Source organism: Sinocyclocheilus anshuiensis, unplaced genomic scaffold, assembly GCF_001515605.1.
Source record: "Sinocyclocheilus anshuiensis isolate Anshui unplaced genomic scaffold, SAMN03320099.WGS_v1.1 scaffold874, whole genome shotgun sequence".
NCBI lineage: Eukaryota > Metazoa > Chordata > Actinopteri > Cypriniformes > Cyprinidae > Sinocyclocheilus > Sinocyclocheilus anshuiensis.
The window spans coordinates 363557-380057 of record NW_015538065.1 but is presented as its reverse complement, the minus strand read 5'-3'; the positions used below and the strand labels follow the sequence as shown (position 1 = coordinate 380057).

General features: G+C 35.5%; 1 protein-coding gene across 1 annotated transcript in view; it reads right to left on the bottom strand.

Annotated features, from left to right (window-relative positions):
* Window positions 1-16501, bottom strand: part of LOC107683509 (focadhesin) — a 61082-nt gene that overhangs the window by 36880 nt on the left and 7701 nt on the right. The window contains exons 5-11 of the mRNA XM_016479565.1: window positions 14934-15032; window positions 11652-11753; window positions 11140-11365; window positions 10198-10404; window positions 9753-9840; window positions 8634-8824; window positions 8291-8551 (exon numbers count right to left, since the gene is read on the bottom strand). Of these exons, the coding sequence (XP_016335051.1) occupies window positions 8291-8551; window positions 8634-8824; window positions 9753-9840; window positions 10198-10404; window positions 11140-11365; window positions 11652-11753; window positions 14934-15032 (1174 nt within the window). The remainder of the gene's footprint in view (window positions 1-8290; window positions 8552-8633; window positions 8825-9752; window positions 9841-10197; window positions 10405-11139; window positions 11366-11651; window positions 11754-14933; window positions 15033-16501) is intronic.

Below are 16501 nucleotides of genomic sequence, written 5' to 3'. Positions count from 1 at the left end.
CCGCTTTACTTTCATTTTGTGTTTGTTTATTTTATTATTAAAGTTTTCTTTAAGTGTTTGCCGGTTCCCGCCTCCTTCTTCCCGACCTACGAATGTTGTTACAGTTATATAGTAAATGTTAATACAATTTAGGGTGTTTTAAACAAGTGAATCTTGTTAAAAGTTACATGCGGTGGCCGTGCTGGAGCATTTCCTGAGCATCAACCCGGTGAGTGAACAGCAAAATGAAAGCGGCTTCACGAGACTAATGATGAGCAAATATACAACACAGAGAGAAGTAAATTTAGCGTTTTTATTTCCAACATGCGTCCATTCATGGCTGCATATTATTTAATTCACGCAAAGTTACGTCTTTATTGGGACAGGACATGACGGATTATCTTACGTGACTCCGTGAGTTCGTCTCTATTTCTTCAAGCCAAGCTGCATAAACTGCATATCAGGCATTTATGTAATACATCTCATTTGTGCATTAATGGCTATGTTATGTTAAATAAAGTTTACTAACTACAGTAAATCAAGTACCCCTGCACGCCATTGTTGTTGTCTTGTTTCCCCTCAGACGCACTGCAATGGTGATCCTGCGTGCAATTCTCAAAACATCCACAAGATGGCGGCGTTTATCGGTGAATCCGATATTACAAAACCGATATCCGATTATTGTAAAATGCTTAAATATCGGGGAAAATATCGGTAAACCGATATATCGGTCGATCTCTACTTATGACAGTTAGATGAAGTGAGAGTGAGCGAGAAGTGTTTATTATGTTTGAAATATGGATATTTTTCTTACAAAAATTCATGGATTCACTACAGAAGGCCTTTATTCACCCCCTGGAGCCGTGTGAGGCAGATTTGATTATGGATGTCTTTATTTAATGTCTTTTGGACTGTTGAACAAAAACACCCACCCACTGCAATGATAACGCTTGGAATAGCCAGGACAACTTTTAATATAACTCCGACTGGATTCGTCTGAAAGAAGAAAGTCATATACACCTAGGATGCCTCGAGGGTGAGTAAATCACAGGCTAATTTTCATTTTTGGGTTAACTAACCCTTTAAGAATCTGCTCAACAGCGCACAAGTTGCAGCTTGTTTCCACTGTGTTGTGCTAATTTTGCTGTGTTGTGGCGATTTTGTTGTGTTGTGGCGATTTCATGGTGTTGTGCTAATTTCATTGTGTTGCGGCAATTTCGTTGTGTAGTGCTAATTTCGTTGTGGCGATTTTGTTGTGTTGTGCGAATTTCATTGTGTTGCAGCTTGTTTCCATTGTGCTGTGCTAATTTCGTTGTGTTGAGATGATTTCATTGTGTTTTGCTAATTTCGTTGTTAAAACTAATTTTCGTGTTATACTAATTTTGTTGTGTTGTGGAGATTTCGTTGTGTTATGGTGATTTTGTTGTGCTGTGCTAATTTTGTTGTGTTGCGGCTTGTTTCCGTTGTGTTGTGGCAATTTCGTTGTGTTGTGCTAATTTCGTTGTGTTGTGCTAATTTCGTTGTATTGTGGCGATTTCATTGTGTTGTGCAACTTTCGTTGTGTTGCAGCTTGTTTCCGTTGTGTTGTGGCGATTTCATTTTCGTTGTGTTGCACCTTGTTTCTGTTGTGCTGTGCTAATTTCGTTGTGTTGCAGCTTGTTTCCGTTGTGGCGATTTCATTGTGTTGTGCAACTTTTGTTGAGTTGTGGCTTGTTTCCGTTGTGTTGTGCTAATTTCATTGTGCTGTGCTAATTTCATTGTGTTGTGGCTTGTTTCCGTTGTGTTGTTCCGTTGATTTCTTTGTGTTGTGCATTGATAATAATAAGAAATGTTTCTTAAGCACCAATTCAGGCTTGGTGAGCATAAGAGACTTAAAAAAAATAAAAATAATTTAATTTACAAATTTTTTTTTACAAACTTTTGATAGTGTAGTTTATAAAGAGCTGCAATGATGTAACAGATGTAATAAATGCACAAGTAACCATCTCAAAATCTGTGAAAGAATTTCAGAAAGACATGAGCTGTTCTTAGCGACGGTTAATGTTAAAATTCAAGAACGGGGTCGAGACATTGCTGTTAGTTGATTACCAGCAGTAGAAAAGCCAAACATAATCATCTCAGTTTTATTTTAATTAATCTGACAGAAATTAAATAAATCATCATCAGTCGCTCACAGGACATTCTTAACATCCAATCCTTTCAAAAAGTGCTACAAAGAATTTAATTAAAAATTAAATCATGTAAAACAAATGCAATGCAAAGACCCTTGAAAACCACTATATGAAAACTGTAAACAGCAAGAAAGACGGAAAGATGGATATGACAACAATCAAGCAATACTGAAAGCACAAAGGCAAAAGCAAGTAAAAATCCTCATGTCGTTCCAAACCAACATGGCTTTGATTTTTTAGCATGACACAAATAAATTATATTGTGAAGAATTGTCAGATTTTATCTATGAAATTACATTGGACCCCAATGACAAAAAACACAGTTCTTCAAAATATTTTCATTTTACATTCCACAAAAAAAAGTCATACGGGTTTGGAACAAAATGAGGGTGACAAAATTTTCTAATTTTTGGGTGAACGCTCATTTAAGATGTAGCAATACAAAGTTCATGTTGCTCAGCTTTAATAGCTTTATTACAGTTTGATCATTCAAAATAGTTGAGAAAGAAATCAAGCAAGTAAGAAAAACAAGACAAAAAAAAGAAAAAAGACAGGTCAGATCAGTGGAATGAAAAAAGTTGACCATGTACACAGAAATACGGCTTCTAAGAAAATAAAGAGGCTAAAACAACAGATAATCAGGAAAATCACTCATGACTGGCTACCAAAGAAACGCCGGAGCCCATAACGTAACGAGACATGCTCATCACAGCGAGGGGCTGATGGAGGAGGGGTGGGAGGGCAAATTCTTATTCTTCTCACCCACCTCATTCGAGTTAAACCGAGCAAGACTGTCACAAGTTATCCATCTCATGCAGCGGGCGAGGAACGCCAAAGAGCCCTCGGCTTTGAAGTTCATTCCAACAGTTGCTGCAATCCTCTCCAACCGTCTGACTAACACCCTGTTTCTCTCCTTCTTTATTTTCTCAAGCTGTTTTCCGTAGCATAAACACTGCTCCAGAAGCTTCTATAATACTAAAAGACTGGCCCAAGGCCAGTGTTTCCCCAGCTCAAGTGAAATAAAAATGAAACGTATGCTCGACTTCAGGAGAAACTGAGGGGCTGCAGTAAAGAGTGACAAACTGGTGAAAACCTGCGGACCGTATGAAGGACCTGAAAACTTTCTCTACCTGAATTGAGGACTATGCCCTCAAATCTGAGTACATACCCAAGAGCTGCTTTGCTAATTCATTTCATGTTTTTGGCATCAAACGAAATGCTTTGCGGTGTCTAAAGGGGTCTGCTGGTTTATATCGGAGTCTTTTGCTTCGGGAAAACACAACAGCTCACATTCCCACAAGGCCAGCGTTATGCATAAATGTGCAACCAACAAAACACAAACTCATCCAGGGATTCTTTTGAAAGACTTCTGGAGGCATCAGAGATGAATTCAAGACCACATCCTCCTAGACCTAGATACATATCAAGATTAGACCCCTTGAGGCTCAGATCTAGACGAGACCCTGAACAATGCCTGCCAGCTCAAGACACTGTACTCACACTGGAAAACCTAATTATTATTGACTGTAAAACACCACTTAGCATCTACTTCCACTATGTAAAGGCTATTTAAACAGTCAGCATTTGCCAAATAGATATAAATGTCAATAAATAAATATCAAATAAATACAAAAATTAATCCCTTACTGTGAGAATATATTCATTCTAAAAACTTACATTCACATGTGTGAACTTTAAAATTTCAGTAATGTTAAGTGGTTGCAAGCACGGTTATTATTATTAACAAATCCTAAAATGATTAAAAAAACATTTTCAATACTTAAAATAAAATAAATACTAACTGTGACTAAATATATATATATATATATATATATATATATATAATCGTTTTATTTAGATAGATTCCAAATTTAGTTCGGTACTAAAATAACTATAACTAAATAAACTAAAAACTATATAAACACTCTATTTAAAAAAAAATAAAAACATTTAAAAAATGGCAAAGTGTAAATTTGAAGTGTAAAAATAAAATCATATTCAAAATATTAACAAAAACTATAAAACTATACCAATGAATGCAAGTGGAATTAAGTTCAGAGATGCAATTAAAATATTAATATATCACTGAACCTCAAAACCTAAGGCTAAATGCAAGGGTAAAGACAATCACTGTATAAACTTTACTTGCCGCAACAATTCTCAATGTATTGAAAACTACATAAAATACAATTTCACTTGAAAAGAGAGTTTGAAATGAACAGGGTACAAGAACAATAATCATACACAAGTAATTATTCACCAACTAGAGAACTCTAATTACATTATACAGAAATAAAAACCCTTTTGATTCAAAAAAATATTTATACATCTCCAAAAGTCACCATGCTTTTAACAAGAAACATTTTACATAATTAAAATGCAAGGGTTTATTGGTATTTCCCCAGCTGCAGGTGCAGCGATACGCTCAATAGTGCTTAGCTTTAATAGCCTTAATAAGGTTTGATTATGCAATATTTTTCACGTTGCCAGAAAGAACTCCTTTGTTAGTGTGGCCAATTAGATCAAGCATTGTATACAGGACTTAAGTAAAGTGTTTCTAAGAAGGCTAATAAATGTGTAAAAATGGCCTCTAAAATACATCACATAAAATCTACTATCTTTCCTAATTTATCTTTAGGATTTGTAAAACAATTCCCCAGACAAGCCTCTCCTTAAAAGACCCTCACTAACCAGGAGTACCGGATCTTTGCTCTCTTGAGAAGATTTTTAACCCTTAGAGAAGGAACTCCATAGCAGTTGTTCTAACCTCTAATTGGAGATTAACCCCTCAGCATCCCCATTACAAAACCCTTCCTGAAAGCTGAGAGGAGAGACACAGCCCTCTGAAACCAGCACAACCTCTGACCCACAGAGCAAGCCAATTAACAGTCCTAATAATGAGTGAGGACCAAAGAAAGGGTGGAAAAATAGAAAACAGAGATGTACAGGGGAGAGTGAAATACTGTTCAAAAGTCTGGTTTTGGTCATATTTTAAATGTTTTTAAAATACGTCTCTAATGCTCACTAAGGCTGCATTTATTTGATTAAAAACACACTAAAGATAGTGATATTGTGAATTTATTCCTGTGATTTTCAGCAGCCATTACTTCAGTCTTCAGTGTCACATGATCCTTCAGAAATCATTCTAATATGCTGATTTGCTGCTCAAGAAACATTTCTTATTATAATTATCAATGTTGAAAACAGTTGTGCTTTTTAATATACTGTGAAAATCATGATACATTTTAAGGATTCTGTGATAAATAGAAAGTAAAAAAAAAACAGCATTTAAAATAAGACATCAACTGATGTCTTTAAAATTCTATATCAATTTAATGCATTCTTGCTGAAAAATTTAGTTTCATTCAAAAATGTTTTTGAATCCCACAACATCTACCTTCCTCACTGCTTTTCACTAAATAAACATAAGGAAGATGTATTATTTATATGCACCAAGTTAATAAAAAAACAGCAATTTTACCAAAATATTTTAATATAAAAAATGTCACATGGGGATTTCAGTGGACATTTTTGAGAATAAATCATTAAATTAGTTAAAGGGATAGTTCACCCAAAAATGAAAATGATGTAATTAATTGCTTACCCTCATGTCGTTCCAAACCTGTAAGACCTCCGTTCATCTTCGGAACACAAATTAAAATATTTTTTGATGAATTCTGAGAGCTCTCTGACCCTCCCATAGACAGCAAGGATCCTTACACGATCAAGGCTCAGAAACGTAGCAAGGAGATCGTTAAAATAATCCATGTGACATCAGTGGTTCAACCGTAATTATACGAAGCTACGAGATAAATTTTTGTGTGCAAAGAAAAAAATATATAATGACTTTATTCAACAATTCGTCTCCTATATGAATAGCGCCTATAGCGCCATTTTGGAGAATATCACATATGTAAACAACGTATGCCATCCTGTGTCAGCGGCACCTTGATCGCGTAAGGACCTTGCCGTCTATGGGAGGGTCAGAGAGCTCTTGGAATGCATCAAAAATATATATTTCAGTCATGAAACCCTAGATGGCGCTGACGGGTTGTTAACGTAACTGATGATATTCAGAGTTAAACGACTTGGCACAAGCTGATTGGTTCATGCTGCATACGTATGGGCTTACATTTGCAGATCTATTCCACCAAGACCAAATACATTAACATTGTCATATCCATCACCATGCTAAAATCTTCAGAGAGTTCATTTGTGTTCTGAAGATGAACAAAGGTCTTACAGGTTTGGAACGACATGAGGGTGAGTAATTAATGACAGAATTTTCATTTTTGTGTGAACTATCCCTTTAATTGAAATGCCAAGTTTGAACTGATTCACTGAAATGAATTTAACTTACCAACAACAACACTGCTATTGAAAGTTTAAATAAGAGATGCCACTAAATGCTCTCTCACAGGAAAGGTCCTGTAACTAGTCTAATGACAAGTTTTCTAGTAAACTCAATAGTCAAAATTAAGGCACATCACATTATAAAATCAACACAATCATTTTCTATCAGCAGCGGAATCACTGTGAATATACTGTGAGCATTCAATAAATCAGCCAGCCCTAATCGGAAAGCAGTAGAGATTGAATCTCAGCATCCAGCCAAGGCCTCTAATAAGGGCATAGAGCCAGTGACAGATGATACATATTCCTCCTCGAATATCTTCCTGTTAGTGTGATTACAGCAGTCCTGCAGGGCTGCACATCCTCCCTCAGGTCACACACTTCCCATGTTCACGGTTGCCAATCGTTCTGGTATTAATGACCTTCTGTCCACAAGAGCCCTTAGGCATTCTGTAATGAATGTAAGTGGGGAGTACAGGTCTACTGTACCATGATACACCTTCATTTAGCATTTAGCTAAAAGTAATTACTGCTCCAGTTTCTAAGGCTGCGCATGTTGCCTAGTAACACTGACATCTGGATAATGGATAGAAATGAAAGCGTAAGATGAGGGGAAAATTGTTTTTCCAATTGTGCTATTTTTTGTTAAATGTCTGTCGTTCATGGAACAATGTGGTGCTCTTAATGTGTAAAAGGAACACGTCTAACGACTGTGGTTTTCATCATTACAGCTTAGAGAACTGTTATAAAGTCTTTGTGTTTTGTGAAAATCCTTTACAGTCCTGAATGAAACATGGAGGCCAATCAAAAAAAGACAAGAGCATAAAAACAATTCTGTACAACAGTTTCTGAAGAATCTCTGTGAATTTAGTCTGAAGTAAAGTATGTCTATTTATACTGTTTTATACACACCACCGTTTAGTAGTTTGGAGCTGGTAAGATTTTTCAAATATTTTTGATAGAAATCTCTTATGCTCACCATGTCTGAATAATATTGAAAAATACAACAAAAATAACACTATTTTGAACTATTATTGCAATTTCAAATAACTGTTTTCTATTTTAATATATTTTAAAATGTAATTTATTCCTGTGAGGCAGCATCATTACTCCAGTCTTCAGTGTCACTTGAGCCTTCAGAAATCATATATACTGTATGTATATATATATATATATATATATATATATCAGGATTCTTTGATGATGAATAGAAAGTTAATACAAAACATCATGAATGTCTTTACTTCACTTTCAAATAATGTATTCCTTGCTCAATAAAAGTATTCATTTTTTTTTTTTTAAATCTTACTGCAAAAGAAGATTTTTTAAATTTATTATTCATTTAAAGGTCATGTAAAATCAATCATTAAAAACACTAATAATTTAAATAATACTTTAAAATGTTTAATAAATCTCAAAACGAATACTACTTTTTTTTTAATAATGTACATTATCATGTTGTAAATTTTAAATTTAATTTTATGTTTAATTTTTACACTTTAATTTTTAATTTATGTGAACAAAACAGTAAAGAATAGTAAAGTAGTATAGTACAGTAGTAAGTAGTAAAATATATAGTAAAGAAGTCATACAGTTTGGAATAAACAGGGTGAGAAAAGAACTATTCCATCAAGTTGCAGGGACAGAAAAAAGTGTTAAATGCTATTCAACTTTTACCAACTGTTACCAGTCTGAAGCATTAACCACTAGGCTACACAACCTCCTACTAAGTACAGAACTGCAGTACAGCAGACTAACTAAACTAAACGCTGAGATGCAAAATTTACCTTAGCAGGATCGGCCTCGGCGATGGCAGCGGCAGTGTGCAGTGCTAACCTGCAGAGATCCCCGTGACTGCTGACGATAACATGGGACACCAGGAGACAAACAGTATCTGGGACGTGTTCACAGACAGAGAGTGATGACTGCAGGGAGTAAAGCCATTCTACAGTAGACATGGACTCTATGGAAATTCGGTGTAGGACACTGGTGGCCACTTGGAGCTCGCTGTACCAAGTGCTGAGAGGCAAACTCAGCTGTGTGGAGACCTGTAGAGGCAAACGCAAAGCCTAATGTCACACTCTACTTTGAAAACTGTCTTCCGAATGGGTGCATGATTATTTATGGTACCTCTTTTCGATCGGAGGGCTCTCTTTGAACTGTTTGCAACAGTGAGTTGGCCAGTTTAAGGTTCTTTGTGTGTGTTTGCAAGTCTGTCAGAGCTTCCATGAGGCTGGAGCAGGACAGCACCTGTAACAAGGGCATCACTAGCAAAGACGCACCCCAGGGAGGAGGAACCTCAGGAGGGACAAGCTTTACAGCTGGCAGAAATGAAAAAGACAAGTTATAGTTCACAACTCTAACTTAGTGAATACAATAACTTGTTTGAAACAAGCAAGGCATTATGTTATGGTCAATCAAGTCACCTTTTTTTATTTAGCGCTTTATATAGCAAAGATTGTTTCAAAGGAGCTTCACAGAAATAACAGACTCAATTATGACAAAATACGAGAAAAAAAATTAAATTGTTTCTCTCAAAAGCTCTACAAAGACAACAGTGTCAGTATTCAATTCATGACAGTTCAGCAGGCCTTTTTCTTCATTTTATTATTTACCGTACACCAATAAACCACATAATTTTAGGTCTAAAATTATGTTTGTAGCACAAACTCTGCTGGACAAATGGCATATTTAAAATTTAAAATATAGGTTTAAGGGTTTGTCTGCAGTTGAAAAACAATATTGCCTTCTGCATATAGCTAAATTGAACTGTTTTATGCCTGATGAACACAGTTATTAAACTGAATCAACACTGAACTGATACTACTGTCTTTTTAGAGCTGCTTTACAGCACTTAAATTTGTCTCATTTTTGATGAAGTTGAATAATTGATTCTGTTATTTTCCTGTTTATTATTGTAAAGCTGCTTTGAAACAATATGTGTCATATAAAGTGCTATATAATTAAAGGTTCAAATCCATAATCCCAAGTATGAGCCTTAGAAATAAATCATCATCATTTTCTGATGCAATTTATCCTGAAATGAAACCTTTTTAGTGAGTCTACATTTTTACATATTTTTTTCCTCACAATTTTATTTGTATATGTTGCAATCAGCATGAAACTCAGCAAGAAAAAGTAACAATTTCTGTGCAAAAACCGGCTGTAATAATTTCACCATTTTCTGTGGAAATTAAGCTAGCTGTGTCAATTTGATGCAGTCAGATACTGTAGCAAGAGGGGCTTTACCGAGCTCTAGGAGGGCAGTTTGTTGAGAGGTGGAGGCACTTAGCAGTAGCAGGGAGATTCCTATGATCACTTGCTCAGACGGGAGTTCCTACAGTTAGATAGAGCACAATCAGACAAATGGCTTGACACAGATGGAGCCTCTGAGGGAAAGCTGAATGCAAATCGCTTTGAGCTAGAAAACGTTATGCAAACAAAACCATTATAAAGATGAGAGGAGAAGATTTGTTGAGATCACACTGAGACTGCAACTGCAGCAATAAAAAAATAATACTAATCTTGCAATTTTCTCTTTGAAAATAATGCATTTTTGAATCTGCATTTTGTAAATGAATGCAATTAAACGGCACTGATTTGAATAGAGGTTATTGTTTCTCATACTTCCATTTCCACCTAAATAATATGCAGAAAATGAGGCAGAAAATAACACTGTAATGTGTGCATTCACCTCTGCATGTGCGGGTATTATCTGATGGAGTGTGTGAAGGAGAGACATTGGTTCTCCTCCAAGATGAACACTGAGCTGACAGGCACACAGAAGCTGAAGAGCCAGCTCGATCAGTTCCTTTCTCCAGAAGCCTGGATCGGTGAGCAGAGCTGACGTCAGAGATTCAGCAAATGAGCTGAACTCAACCACTGCTGTCACACTGTCCACCTGATGGATCACAGGACGATGACACACTGAATGCATATTGGGTACAGTGTGTGAACAAATGTGTGGTAAAAATGTTTGAAAGGATAGTTCAGCCAAAAATGAACGTTCTGTTATTATTTACTGACCCCATATTGCTCCATATCACCTATACTACTGTTAAAAAGTTAGATTCTTTTAATGTTTTCAAAATGCTCACCAGGGTTGCATTTATTTGTTCAAAAATACAATATAAATAATGAAATATTATTACAATTTAAAATAAATAAAAATATTTTTAAATGTAATTTATTCTTGTGATGCAAAGCAGAATTTTCAGCATCATTACTCAAGTCTTCAGTGTCATGATCCTTCAGAAATCATTCTAATATGCTGATTTTGGTGCTGAATTGTTAAAAACAATTGCAAATATTTTTAAACTGTGATGCATGTTTTTTCAGGATTCTTTGTTGAATAAAATTCAAATCAACAACATTTATTTGAAATAGACATCTTTTGTAACTTTATAAATGTCTATAAAGTCACCCTCAGTTCAATCGATCAATCGGTTAAAAAAAAAAAAAAACTTTTAAATGGTAATGTATGAAACCTTTAAGGCCTTTTGTTAAATCATAAAGTAGAGCTATGCACCATGGGGAATTTACACGGGTAATATAAAACCTTCAGTTATGGGACTAAGCCACATAGTGCTATAGAGCTACTTCAGTTAAGCACATCAGAAATCATCCGCCAGCTTACCAGCATGTATGGAAGCAGGTCAAAGAGGCTGCGTATTAACCCACGGACCACCCTAGTGCCAGATGCCCCCTTTTCCTGCGGGCTGTCTGGCTCAGGAGTCCCTCGTGGCTGGAGCAGAACCCTGAGGAGGCTGTGTCTGAGCAGGGCATTTTCTGACAACCTCTGGGGCTCACAGTACAGGTAACGAAGAAAAGGTACCAACATTTCCACATATACTGGCTCATCTCTAAAGAAATCACACAATATAGACATAATTTAACTTGTAAAGGTTTAAAAAGAAATCATTTTCAATCTGTCCTGTTATTACAGATTTTAGGAGGCATCAATAGCAAAGGAGATACAGAAGGCCAGAAACATGGTCTACCTCATTGACATTTGTGACCCTTATACTGGGATGATGTATAAATCTCAATTATGAGAAATTGACCCTTATGACTGGTTTGGTGGTCCAGGGTCACATTTTATATAGCACTTGGTTGAGGTTGATAATAGACTTAAATGAGATTTCATACTTGTCTGTAGCCAGCTGAAGGAAGTCATCAATTTCCTGGAGCAGAGCGGGCCAGCAGTCGGGACGGTTTTCCAGAACTGTGATGTAGGGGTGAGGGAAGGTCCTAAAAAAATCAAGCACATAATTAAACGTCAGTATTTGTGAATTGTGGTCAAGGCATTTCGGGTGGATGTTGGCAGCTCATTCCACAAGAGAGGAACAGAAAGAGTGAAGGTTTTGGAGAAAACAGATTCAGAGAAATGCTTACAAATGGATCCTCTACAGTAAATGGGTGCCATCAGAAGGAGAGTCAAAACAGCTGTAGGAAGTGTTATTATGGACTTGTATTTTGGCCAGGAGCAGTTTAATTGTGGATTACGGTGATGTTTTTATCAGCTGTTTGGACTCTCATTCTGACGGCACCCATTCACTGCAGAGGATCCATTGGCGATCAAGTGATGTAATGCTAAATTTAGTCAAATCTGTTTTGATAAAGAGACAAAATCATCTACATCTTGGATGGCCTGAGGGTGAGTAAATTTTCGGCAAATTTTCAACTATTGCTTTAATGCATCAGCCTCCTTATTGCAGTTTTGAGCTTGGATGTCTTTTCCCTCTTATTCTATGCTGGTGATTAATGTCTAACCTTAATGCTAACATACAAATGAAGGCCCTTTTATTAACAAACACACATTCCCTTTTATCCAAGATTAATGAACTCATCCAAATCCCTGATCATGGTGTTTGTGTGTGCCTTTGGCACTGGGTCGGACAGGAACATATTTTATAAAGCTACCTTGAAGATTCTCTACATGGTAAACAGTCTTTCAGCACTTAAATTTATGGTCTGGGTCACCTCCAGCCAGATGTTAGGGCTGCACCAAAGCTCTCCACTCCCTCCACAGACATCCTACAGTTCAAACATTTGCTCATCTATCTCTTCTTGTTCCCCAGCCAACTGGTGCAGCCATCACATTATCAGGGTTCATCCATCAGAGGCGGTTTTCGGCAGACAGCCACAACATTATCTGCCAGACAATGGCTGGCTGACACATTGACCTCCATCTCACTTATCTGAACGGAAAGTTTAGAGCGAGACTCCTTAACCATGTTTAAAACTTCAGCAGTCAAGGAGAATTTGAAAGTTTGAGTCTACAGAAGTTGGACAGAATATACAGCACCATAGTGAATAAAATGTATTTGATTTGATTTATTATATTTTCCTGAGTTGCGAGTTTGCACTCTGAAGGGGAAGGAATAGGATAAATTAATATCAAAAATATTACAAAAATAAAACAAAGAAAATAATAGACAACACATCCTTCTTTTGTGCCTTTGCTGGACAAAAACAAAGAAAAAATGCAACATACACACAGTACTGTATGACCACTCTGTGCATTTCGATTCACAAACAAATGGCTATTTTTTCAGTTATTTTAATTAGTTGGTCAAACATGCTCTCAGCCTCCCAGATTACTGATTTAAATCAGTCTAACAAATTACTTAGCATCTGATTGTGATATACTGAGTTTCAGTTAAAAAAAAAAAAAAAAGATTATACACTGCTGTTCAAACTTTTGGGGTCAGTAAATTTATTTTTAAAGAAATTAATACTTTGATTCAGTAAGGATGCATCAAATTTATCAAAAGTGACAGTAAATACTTTTTACGTTACAAAAAACAAAATCCTTAAAATAAATGCTGTTCTTTTGAACTTTCTGTTCATCAAAAATCCTGAAAAAATGTAACACAAAATTAAGCAGCACAATGGTCAACACTGATAATAATATAATTTTATAAGCATCAAATCAGCATATTAGAATGATTTCTGAAGGATCATGTGACACTGAAGACTGGAGTAATGATTCTGAAAATTCAGCTTTGCCATCAAGGAATGAGTTACATTTTAAAAATATATTACAATAGAAACAGTTATTTCATATAATAATAATATTTTACAATATTACTGTTTTTATTGTATGCTTGATCAAATAAATGCAGCCTTGGTGAGCATAAAAGACTGTTACAAGAGTTTTGTATAGCAGGCACCTAGGGAATACTGTGCCCAAGACAAATAAAAAATATTTATAGTTTGAGCTTTTCATCTGTGTCTTTTTTCTGAGGAAACAGAGTTGATTTATTCTTCTACAATCCCTACACAACCCCACCCTAACCCTCTCTGCTTCTGTTGGATATCTACAGTAAGTGGCTTTGTGACCCCAGAGCAGATTGCAGAGGAGCCATCAAGCAGACGGACACAATGAGCACCAGTGGGCATCTTCCATTAATCCTCAAGCCTTCCCTCAGTGCCCACCCGTGCTAAAGGCCAAGCACCAATCCCAGGCCAGCACAGAGCCCTCCACCCATTCATCTTCACACCAGGGAGGAACTCGACAGAGAAGGAGAAAAATGACATGCAGAGTCATTTGATTCATTATAAAGTAACTCATCATGAGAGGTCATATAAACCAGGATTAATTCACATAAATAAACAAACAAACAAAAACACATGCATGATGAAAGTCCATATGGAACCTGTAAGTAATGGTCAGAAAGTGCAAACTGATTCTAGAAATCTTCAAATGTGAACAAAACCTTGGTTTCTTAAAGGTGTTTTCTCAGAGGTCACATAACCTCATTGTGATAGATACATTTCTGTTCAAACGCTTGGGATCAGAAAGATTATTAAAAAAAATAAAAAAAAAAGAATTATTACTTTTATTCAGGAAGGATGTATTAAATTGATCAAAAGTAACAGTAAAGACATTTATTAATGTCACACAATTTCTATGGTGTTATTTTGAACTTTCTATTCATTAAAGAATCCTAAAAATGTATCCTGGTTACCAGAAAAACATTAAGCAGCATAACCTTTTTTAACTGTGATAAGAAATGTTTCTCGAGCAAAAAATTCAGCTTTGCTATCACAGGATTAAATGACATTTTATAATATATTGCATTAGAAAACAGTTCTTTTAATTTATTATAATATCTCACAATATTAATATTTTACTGTATTTTGATCAAATAAATGCAGCCGTGGTGAAACTAAATAATTAATGAAATAAAACATTTTATAAAATCTTACAAACCCCAAACTTTTTAATGGTAGTTCAACCTAAGAGGTCTTTATTTGGAAATTTGTCATTTACATATATTTAAAAGAGTAGTGTTACATCATATTCTGTTGCCCATAGCAAATCATTTTGTATGTTTAAAATCCAATATGACTAGACATGGGCAAGGGTGAGAGTTTTGAGAAAAAAAACTGGCAGCAGCTGTCGCACTTGGAAAAGGCACTCACCTAATTGAATATGGACAGGTGAAGCTTGCTCCGTTATCCCGCTGACTTGCCTGGATCTGTAGCAGCCTCCCGACCACTTTGATCAGCCCTTGAACATTCCTGCCCAGGCAAGAAACTAAACAGTCAACATCAGCAGATACTACCCAAGAAAAACCACAATCCATCACTGAAGCGCATACAATCTGTTAAGACAAAATGAATCAACTCGATTTCGAAACAAAAAATAATTGCAAATATTCAATCTAAAGTAAGATCCAATTTAACAAAGGTTTTCATTTTTAAAATGACAAACAGCATAGCATCTGTTTATTGAAAGACAGACGAAGAAGGGCTATATTTGAGTATGTGGTAATGTTTGCAATAGAATGCAAGTGTACTATTGAATACTGATCCAAACAATAGTATGCAATAGTGTTTCTTTTAACACAATATTGCATAAAGATGTCTTAGATCTTAGCAATCTGAACAAATAATCAATATATAATTATGTTAAAATGATTTTTGATGTTACTTCTGGGATTTTTTAACAAACATAGGTCAAAAGGTCAAGTCAAAGCATTACATTGTAGGATTCACTGGTTATATGTTGCACATTTTAGCCAATGTAAGAGGTCATTTGGTTCTTAAAATCATACTTTGCACAGTTTACGTACTATATACAGCAGAAATAGTCCTAGTAGTATGCTACTCAAAAAATGTAGCCAATGACATATTGGGATGCAAGATACAAAGCTCTCATTCCCTAGCGAGAATACAGGTGGAGTGTTTCTCATACATTATAAATCACCTCTGCGTGACAACATGTGCTGTGTTTTCTTTCATCCCTCCTTCCCGGCTCTCTCAAGTCTGACTGTACGTTTCTCAGCTTCTATGGGTTTGATTACTGTATATTTTACCAGGAGGGAAAACATAACTCCACAGTGAAAGGAAATTCATCTTACCAGCTTTCATCTAGGCTCTTTCGTGAACCTTGTACGCACTGCGCATAGCAAAGCCATAACGTTCCAGTTTTCTACATTTCAATCAGCTTATGTACTGTACCAAATTATTGCTGGATTATTTGGGACAATGTGCATGAAAGAACAGCCCATGGCTGAAAATAAATGTGGCATTAGTGCTTAATGAGCTCTAAATGAAATCTACATAATGTTGAAATGCTGAATTAATTGTCAAAGCTGCTGGTTCTCACACAGGCAAGTCAATTGTTAAAGCAGTTATTAATAATTCACGTCTTCTCTATATTCTCTTATCAATAAAAGCAGCATAAAAGGTTAAAAAATATAATAATGCTGAGGTTATTGACACAAGAAGCCCCAAATTGGTCCCTTTTGTTATTGATACCTGATTTCCTTTGGTAAAAACATAAACGTGGAGTGCACAAAGTAACAAAAGTTTCAATACTCAAATAATTAAATCAAATGTGAAAAATAAATATTAATATAATAATAAACTACATAAAGTAAATAAAGCAAACAAATATATATATATATATATATATAAACAAACATAAATAAAAGAAACAAGGGACTAAATAAATAAATTATATAAAAAGGACAAACAAAAACATA